The sequence below is a fragment of the Colletotrichum gloeosporioides genome, assembly GCF_011800055.1.
Source record: "Colletotrichum gloeosporioides strain Lc1 chromosome Unknown consensus_84, whole genome shotgun sequence".
NCBI lineage: Eukaryota > Fungi > Ascomycota > Sordariomycetes > Glomerellales > Glomerellaceae > Colletotrichum > Colletotrichum gloeosporioides.
In genome coordinates this window covers 348,235-357,096 of record NW_025544729.1, presented here as the reverse complement: position 1 = coordinate 357,096, position 8,862 = coordinate 348,235, and the positions used below count along the sequence as shown (strand labels likewise).

General features: G+C 53.4%; 4 protein-coding genes across 4 annotated transcripts; 2 read left to right on the top strand and 2 right to left on the bottom strand.

The window, feature by feature from the left end:
* On the bottom strand, positions 1 to 1,891 carry GCG54_00002163 (General alpha-glucoside permease; the record flags this gene model as incomplete). The annotated part of the gene is made up of 6 exons (XM_045402259.1): positions 1 to 232; positions 306 to 445; positions 496 to 742; positions 797 to 1,209; positions 1,263 to 1,675; positions 1,732 to 1,891. 6 exons carry the CDS (start codon positions 1,889 to 1,891, stop codon positions 1 to 3), a joined length of 1,605 nt encoding a protein of 534 aa, XP_045258621.1.
* Positions 1,892 to 3,019: 1,128 nt separating this feature from the next.
* Positions 3,020 to 5,674, top strand: GCG54_00002162 (uncharacterized protein; the record flags this gene model as incomplete). The annotated part of the gene is made up of 2 exons (XM_045402258.1): positions 3,020 to 4,070; positions 4,125 to 5,674. The coding sequence occupies 2 exons, from the start codon at positions 3,020 to 3,022 to the stop codon at positions 5,672 to 5,674; spliced, it is 2,601 nt and encodes an 866-aa protein (XP_045258620.1).
* A 768-nt stretch (positions 5,675 to 6,442) lies between these two features.
* On the top strand, positions 6,443 to 7,306 carry GCG54_00002161 (uncharacterized protein; the record flags this gene model as incomplete). The annotated part of the gene is made up of 1 exon (XM_045402257.1): positions 6,443 to 7,306. One exon carries the CDS (start codon positions 6,443 to 6,445, stop codon positions 7,304 to 7,306), a length of 864 nt encoding a protein of 287 aa, XP_045258619.1.
* Positions 7,307 to 7,649: 343 nt separating this feature from the next.
* GCG54_00002160 (4-O-dimethylallyl-L-tyrosine synthase) lies at positions 7,650 to 8,687 on the bottom strand (the record flags this gene model as incomplete). Its single annotated transcript, XM_045402256.1, has 4 exons — positions 7,650 to 8,117; positions 8,191 to 8,330; positions 8,385 to 8,440; positions 8,518 to 8,687. The coding sequence occupies 4 exons, from the start codon at positions 8,685 to 8,687 to the stop codon at positions 7,650 to 7,652; spliced, it is 834 nt and encodes a 277-aa protein (XP_045258618.1).
* Between the last annotated feature and the right edge of the window lie 175 nt (positions 8,688 to 8,862).

Here is an 8,862-nt window from a genome sequence, read left to right as displayed (position 1 = left end):
CTACTCCTCGCGGTCAACCACTTTGGTCTGCGATGCATCAAGCATGCAATCACACTTATACGTCTTGAACTTCCGTGCTGGCACACCCTTCTGGAACATCTCCTGCAGCTCAAGATAGTTGCGACCCTTCATCTCCGGCAAGCAGAAGTACAAGTGTACGCACATGGGCACCGACAGACCGAAAAATACGAAGCAGATTTTCGCCCCCAAATTAGCCTGGTCAGGATTGATTCTGTTTACCAAACGTTAGCTCTGGTACGTTGTGCGCTCATGCTGTTTCTTGTATCGGTAGTGACTAGACTCACAGATATGGCATCACCTGTAGCGTCATGCACGAGACAGCTGTCGCGGACATGATGTTGATGCTGTACGTCTTTTGGCGAAGCTGGTTGCTTGGCGTTTCTCCTCCAACCGAGTAGCTCGTCGCACCGAGTGTCATTTGGTACTGCGAGAACTTAGATACAATTCGACAAAGTCAGATTGCGTCGCGCTTACCAAGAAACCCCAGATCGTCATCAGACTGACGGTAGCCATCAACGCCTTCTGGTTGTTCTCCAACGTGCCGATGCCTCCGATCAACAACAAAGTGGCCGTCATGACAAAACAGCCACCGACGATCATTGGACGGCGACCGACGCGGTCAATGAGAGGCCAGGAGCACATGTTGCCAAAGAGCTGCACAGCAAACGCTGCCTGAGCGATGCCGATCGGGTTCTGGACGCCTGCGAGGCGGAAGTAGTACCTGCAGCCATGTTAGCAACGAATACCGTACTGATTTTCTCGTCTCTATACTGACGTCAAGTAGCCAGACACAAAGTTCACTCCAATGAACTGTTGTGAGATGAACACAAAACAAATGATCAGTGTCCGACGACCATCAGGGCCCTTGAAACACTGAAGCCAAGATCCACCCTCCTTTGAGTATTCCTGTTCCTTGGCCACCGCCACCGTCATGATGGTCATGGCTTCATCGACATCAAAGTTGGGCCCGTTGAATCGACGGAAAGACTTGGCCGCTTCGTCAGGCTTGCCATGCATAATCAGCCATGAGGGTGATTCGGGCAGAAAAGGCAGACCGAGCAGGAGCAGGCCCGGAGGAATGATCTGTGTGATGATAGGGATGCGCCATGCGAGTTGGTCAGTGTGCGTCTTGTCGCTCGCAAAGACAGCCAGAGAGTTGAGCCATTGGCCGATGACAATCATAGTGTTCTTTCAAAGGTTAGTGATGTTCCAAAAGGGATGTCGGTCCAGGGGTGACGCACCACTAACGCCAAGCATGTTCCACGCATCCTGACAGGCGCGAGCTCTGCAACAAAAACGGGGCCGAGAGAATGCCCCAATCCGAAGCCGAAGCAGGCCACGATTTTTCCGCCGAATATCTGCATAATGGACTTGGCGAAGTACTGCGCGATAACGCCAGCAACGCAAAGAATGCAGGCCCCGATAATGGTCTTCTTGCGCCCAAGTCTGTCCGAAACGAAGCCGGTCGCGAACGCCGAGACGAAGAGGCCGATTGTCGTTGCCGCATTCAGAATTTGTTGATCTCTGGCACTGACGACCCATTCGCCGTCGACCTGCTGGCCAAATTCCTCAAGGAAGGGCGTTACAGCAAGCAAGTTGCCAACAGTGCTGGCCTCGTAGCCAAAGTTCACCGGCAGGAGGAAGATCAGGAGGCCTTCATACGAGTGTGAGTCGGTGATAGATTCTGTCTCGTAACGTTCATCAACTTACACCATCCCAGCACTCTTTTATTCTCCCATATGTACTGCAAAGTGATCTTCTCGTCCTGGTGGTTGGCGACCGACTCAAGGTCAACATTTGTCGGTGCTTCAACATGCTGCGACGCATGTAGGTCCTTCTGTGAGGCCTTTTTTTCGGTCATCGAAGCCATTGTGGTTATGTTCACACTTGAATCGAGCTCAGGTGGACGCTTGCGAGTAGACAACCACGTCGCAATAGAAGTGGCCACCCCAAGCTTTATACACAACGGTAGGTTTTCATCTCCCGTTCGCACGGCCGAGGTGGTGCCACGAGCCTCACTATTGCCGAAGGTTGAGGTCGTGTTCCCGAGGCTACGGCTCATTTCATTCTGGGACAGCAGAAAACGAGGGGCTACTTGACACATCTGGAGAAGACAGGGGCGGGTACCATGACTGCATTTGGCATTTGCGGGGGCCCGGGGGCTTGGTGTTACTCAACTGGGGCTTCACGATGTCCGGACTGGGATCCCATAATCATCTGCCGTGAACGAGGCAAAGAGACCAGGAAGGCGGGGAATCCTGTGGCCAGATTCTCGGGTTCGTCAGTCTGGTATGGATACGTCAACACGCGACGAGAATCAATTGCAAAGAGCGGCAGGCCGGGTCTGTCAATGGTGTATGACAGGGGTATTTCTCCGTGGGGGATTTGCGGATCCTCAACTTGACGAACGAGGCCAATGAGAGTTGCTTCGACAGGGGAGCCTGGTGCACTCGCACTGCGGGGGTTACAGTGGAGCTTGTGGAGTTTGGGGCTGGCAAACTTGAAATTGGCGACTCAGGACGAACTTGACCGTCCCCATGACCAAGACCGGCTCTTCTCTGACGAAATGATCCAATACTTTCCCCGCGGTTTCCCCATTATTACTCCATCTAGACAGGTCTCATCGACTATTGCGGTGACGAGCAAGCTGAGAGGGAAGAACGCAAGAAGAACCCTGCGTAGTGAGCCCACCTAACTTCGTTGCCATCAGATTAGACAAGCCCGGTCTCTGGGCAGCCGAGCTCTATGCTCGCCGGCCGGCCTGATTAATGCCCAAAAGGGCAGTCTTAAACACCCGGTCTTTCGGCAGCTTTCTCGGTCGTCTGATCCGGTAAATGGAAGCGCCGACGGCATAGGCCCCTTCCACCATTCTTTCCGTGTGCCGACTATGAAGTGTTTAGGCTTGACGATAGATAGTTCACGAATACAACACACGATGATCTGGTTTGGAAGCTCATAAGAAAAGAAAAGTCCGGAGAAGGTGTCCAAGTACGCAAAAATGGCTCAGCTCGAATTTAGCATCCCCTCCACCATACCGGAGCCGTTCTCGCCAAACTATCTTTTCGCGAAAGACGACATCCCCGAGTTCCTCGTACCGAAACGGGTGCACAGTTTTGTCAACACAACATCCGCGAACAGCCTCACGACTCCTCGACTTGATAGCTACGCCACTCTCGACAATTCCACGGAGGAGAGTGGCAGTGTCACCCTTGACTATGGCTTCGCTGTGGCCGGCATCCCAGTGCTATATATCCATGGGCTTGACGCGCCTTCCAACAAGGCCTTGATTGACTTCACGGTTTCCGAAGGTTACCCAGGAATCACAAAGGGCGAAGGCGATGGGCCATACCCTTTCTCAGCCGGTGCCGATACCTCCCGCCGTGTCCGCTTTCGAGTGAGCGGCCCAGGCTTCTACGAGGCCAAGTGTGTGCAAGGAAGCCAGCGCTGGCTCAAGGTCTCTCTCATCACGAAGGGCCAATGCTCGGTTCGCATCTCTTTGGTAGGCTTCGTGCCTACAACCTCGAATATTCCCACTGATCGGCTTCCGGGATACTTCCAATGCTCTGACGAGACTCTGTCAGAGCTCTGGGGCTATGGAGCGAGGACGTTGCAGCTGAACTGCGTGCCAGCTCGTTCTATACCTTCCCCGTGGCAGGTCTCGGAGGACATGGGTATCTTGGTAGACTCTCAAAGATGCAATGCCTATGGGTGGGGACATTCTTGGACAGACTACAACTTGGAGTTTGATGGCATGATCATTGAGGGAGGTCTGGCGTGGATGGTTCGCGTGTCTCCTGGCATGCCGGGCATGCTCTTTCAACTCAATGTCGAAGACGGCAAAGCAGTCATCGAACAGTGGTTCGGCTACTACAATAAGCCCCAGATAACTTTGGTACCAAAGCTCATTGCCTCAGTTGAGGTCCGTGAGTCCAGGATAGCTGAAGGCGAATGGCTGCGGATTCGGACGGGCTGCATCGGCGACGCTCCCGTGTCTATTAGCATCGACGGCACTCAAGTTGCGACTTTCAAGCAAGGCGGTCTCAAAGTTGGTGGGTGATATCGCCTTTGGGGGAAATTGAATGAAGAAGCTAACTATTTCGCAGAGGGCTTCGCAAGTCTCGCAGTTCCTCCCGATCACCCCGATTTCCCCTATTTTCCCAAGGGCTCTATTGCCATCGGGGCAGGGCAGGATCAACTTTGCCGCTTCAGAAACCTCGTGGTCCGAAATCCCAATAATGAAGTACTTTACGAATCTGGGCTCAATACACCGGCGGTGCTTGGTGACTTTGGCTTGAAAACGAATCAGTTTCCGTTCGTCTTTGATGGTGCCAAGCGCGATCGATACCCATGGACAGCCGACATCATTGTGGGTGGTCGATCAGCCTACTACTCCACGGCAGGCTCAGAGTACATACGAGGAAACATTGTCGCTTCTATGCTAAGGTTTAAGGGTGACGAAACAGGGCGCGGGCTTCTCCCGGGAGGCGTGCCTCCTGGCCGAGACTTCACTCGAGACCTGACTGACGGTTTCTTCAACATCGAGACAATCAACTACTCTCTCTACCTGATCCTTGTGATCCATGACTACTGGCTGTACACCGGAGACGAGGCTTTGGTCAAGTTCTGCTGGGACAGGCTGAAAAGCTGCATCGCCTATGTTTCAGCACGAGTAAACAAGGATGGTCTTGTTTGCGCCGAAGGCTTCGACGTGGGAGACTACGATTACTACAACGGACTCCAAACAGGTATCTCTACAAAGCGCAATGCCCTGTTCATTGCGTCCCTCAAAGCCTGCGCACATATTGCTGTGAGCCCAGGCATCTCCGACAAAGCGGCAGCAGAAGCCTACACTATTTCAGCCATGAGCATAGTCGACGCAGTCCGGAAGCACTGCTTCAACGCAAACTCGGGACACTATGATATCACAGACACTCGCACCGAAGGCTTCCAGCAAGAAATGCACGCCTGGCTTATTCTCAAACACATATGCAAAGAAGAGCAGATACCTAGCCTGCTCGACAAGTTCGGCTCCCTCGTCTTGCCCTCTACCATCAACGAGGCCCCTTTATCCTTTAGCCCAGACACCCCCGGTCCACCGCCCGTTATCTCACCCATAATGTCCGCTTTCCACATTCAAGCTGCACTTCAAGAAGGTCGACCAGCCGAGGGCGAGCGCGTACTCCGCAGCGTCTTTGGCCCCATGGCAGACAAATCAAGCGAACACTTCACCGGTACGACCTGGGAGTTTCTCAACCCCGACGGCACGCCTTTCAAAGGCGATTTCTGCTCATACGCGCAGCTCTTTGGCGCCGGGCCGACCTCGATACTATCGCAGTATGCCCTGGGCGTCGAGCCTCTTGCCCCTGGGTTCAAGGAGTTTAGGATCTGGCCGAGGTTTGATGTAAATGGTCTGAATTGGGCGCAAGGAAGGGTGCCGACGCCTGTTGGGGATGGTATCGTTGTGAAGTGGCAGGTGTTTAAGGCTGGGTGGTTGCTGGAGGCCTGGGCGCCGCCTGGTCTGGATGGCATTGCGAGAATTCCCGACCAAGTTTGGGACAGGAAACAGAATATTTCTGTTGATGGCAAACAGGCAGGGGTCGGATTTGAGGTGCCTTTCACGAAACACATCAAGATTGCTGTCACATTTAAATAAGCGACAGCATCTACCACATAATACATCAACTCCGCGAATAACCTTGAAGCATAGTGAACTCAGCTTTTCAAACCCATAAACTTGATTCTTAGTCCGTGCTCGGTCTCGAACAGACTCCTACAAGGTGAGCCTGTGGATGGCCCCGCTTTCCCCCATGATTGGCAAAATGAAGCTATCGTCACCCACCACCTGGACAGAAGCAAAACATAAAAAACATACAACACCGGGCATTCGCCGGTCGTCACCGACCCGACTACTACTCCAGCCCTCATTGGCTTATCTATGGGAGAGCGGACGGGATCCCGAGTTTTCCAATGGGTATGGTCGTATGTGATGACTTGGAGTGAGAAGGTGGTTCATATAGTGAGGCAGCATGGTTCTGGTCCACAACCAAGAGATCTCCCAGCAACACAGACTGGTTGCGATGATGTGCTTCAACTTCAGGTTCAAATAATATTTCGAATCACATGTGGAAGAAACAAAGACGCGCGGGGGCTATCGAGGTCGAATATACTCAAATATGAGAGTGGGGTTGGCAGCAAGTTGACACCCATGTAAGTACATGGATGCCTTCTACCAAATCCAGCCATTGTCATTTGTGATTGCTACTCCGTTATGAACCATCTGTTGGTACCTAAGGTATTTCAATGTACGTGAGTACTTCTAACTTGCCTCCTTTCCATTCCCTCACCGCCGGTCCTTCGGTTTCCTTACCCTCCTCTTCGTCTCTCGTACGTCAGAGACGTCGCAGTTGGCGGCACTTGCACCATGTCTCCCACTGTGGCCTATGTCGACGTCGTCTACTCGCCACTGTACATCACTGAACGAACACTTCTCCCTCGGTCCGACGATGAGTCTCTCTGGGACAAAGTCCAGCCCGCCGCCGCCTTCGAGTGCCCCGAAGCCCTGCTCCTGGTCTGGCCGATCTTGAGACCCATCACCGACATCACCGTCCTCGACAGCAGAGCTGCCACAGGAGAGGCATTCAAGAACCGGCAGCCGTTTGTGACCGAGAATCCGGATGGTTCCAAGGCATTTCACCCCATGGCCTTGCGCTACCTACCCCTTCCTCTCCCATATGCCGGCATCTTTGACGAATTCCTCGCGCTCAGCGAGAGAATGACGGAGCTGCACGAGTTTGACTGGGACAACATCAAGGAAGCTCAGCGCGCGGGCGTTACGAAGTTCTACTGCTGCGACGAGGAGTGTGAGAGCCAACCGTACTTGTCCATGACCGAGAAGTCGAAGTTGGTGATTCAAGCGCAGGAGAAGCCCTACGTCACCCTTACCGAGGCCGTCTCTGCTACTCACGAGTGGCTTCTTACCATGCAGGAGGATATCCTCATTGCTGAAAGAACGCAGTTCCCGGAGGACGATACTTGGGGTTGCCAGACGCCACTGCCACCGAGGCGCACAAAGTTTTGGGTTTCTGGTCTCTGGGGGACGAATGTTGTCCGCCAGGGCAGCGTTGGCTCTGGGGAGCAGTTCCAGTGGAATCCTAGGACGGGAGAGGAATGCCCGCAGACGGAGGAGGAGTGGGAGGAGCTTTTGGAGATGGCGAGAAAGAGGCGACGCGACTTGCGTGCCAGGGGCGACGGCGGTCATAAGCCAGGGATGGTAGAAGTGGATTAAGTTATACATATTGAGACTCTTGGCTCAATTACGAGCAAGATAGACAGCTGGTGGTATCAACGCGCTTATACGTGCGTCTCGGCATTTTCGTCTATACGGGCAAAGGAAAATGCCGCTCGGCAAACTAACATCCAAGTCATGGATGACTGCTCCGAGGCCCAGTACATTTAAACCTCGACGGGTGGTACAGCTCAGGGTTCAGATAAGTACTGATGGCCACTGAACCATGCTTCACAGCACAGGTGATGTATGTGTGACATCCCAGTCCATCCTCGAGCCTCAGATGCTTGCTGTGTTGTCAAAAGTCAGCATATTATCCACATAAATGCCACTGTCAGACTCACTACAGACTCTTTACTCCTTCGTAATACGTCACACCATTTGCCGAGGACTTGCCTCTCCTTTCCAAGAAGCCCGATGAACCGCGTGCAACCTGGTCGTCTTCCCGAGCGTAATGGCGATCAGGCAGGTAAACCTTTGGCTTTGGGAGCGGAGCATCGGGTTCAGCTCTAGGTAGTATGATGCGGCTGGTGCGATGATGTATGGTGGGCAGCGGCCTCGACAAGGCACCCGCGTCGTCTTCTGCGCCAGAACCAAAGACCGCAACCCAGAGTTCCTTGAGCGAGGACATGACGGTATCGGTGAGGAAGGGGAGTCGTCCGCATAAGCTCACGACGTCCATCATGCTGCCAAAGGTCGTATTCTTGGACCGGATGTAGACCTTGACGCGGGAATCGGCCGCGTTAACGCAGTCTATTGCGACTATCTCCACAGCCGGCTGCTCAGTGGGTGCATGGCATCTTTGAGCAAGCTGAATTGGTCCTTCAGTGTTGTCGAGGAGCATTCGGGGTTAGTGGTGGCAGGCTTTTTATGGCCTGCTCAACCAGGTCCAAATTCGATATGCCCAGAGAGGAGGCCTTCACGGTGGGTATGAAGTAAGACTTGACCGTGGTGCTCCCGTCGTTCTCGAGGTCAAAGGCAGAGAAGGTCTGCGAGGAAGAAACACCTTCGTCTATATCATAATCTTGACATCTGTATCTAGGCATTTGGGTTGCATGATTTAAACAAATTGTCGTACTTTGCAGAAAGTGTCTGCCCCAAGACAGATCGAGACCTTGAGCATATGATCTCGTTCTGTTCAGCAGTGAAGCAGCAGCTTGTTCGTCGGCAGAACTTGCACTCCATCAGATGGGCTCAACTGAGTAAAGGACCGTGGGCGTGCTCTGCTCATCAGACCACGCCCAACGGGGCTGTGGTCGTTCGTCATGAAGCTGTCCCAACGAGGCGTCCTAACCGAAGGATACGGTCCGAGAGAGTCTGAGACGGCGGTTCCAAAGAACCCCCGGTGAATGGCCTTGGCTCTGTCATCGTAGCCGGCCATGGTCATCATAGCGGACAGCGTCTCGCCCACCTCACAGTCCCAAGCCTGTACATGCGCGTCTCTGAGGAGCTCGGTAGTGATGAGGTGAACGGATCGGTCATCAGATAGTCCGCTATTGCTGCCAGGCCTTTTGAAACGAGCGAATTAGCACGTGGTCGTGTTCAAAAGTATTGGA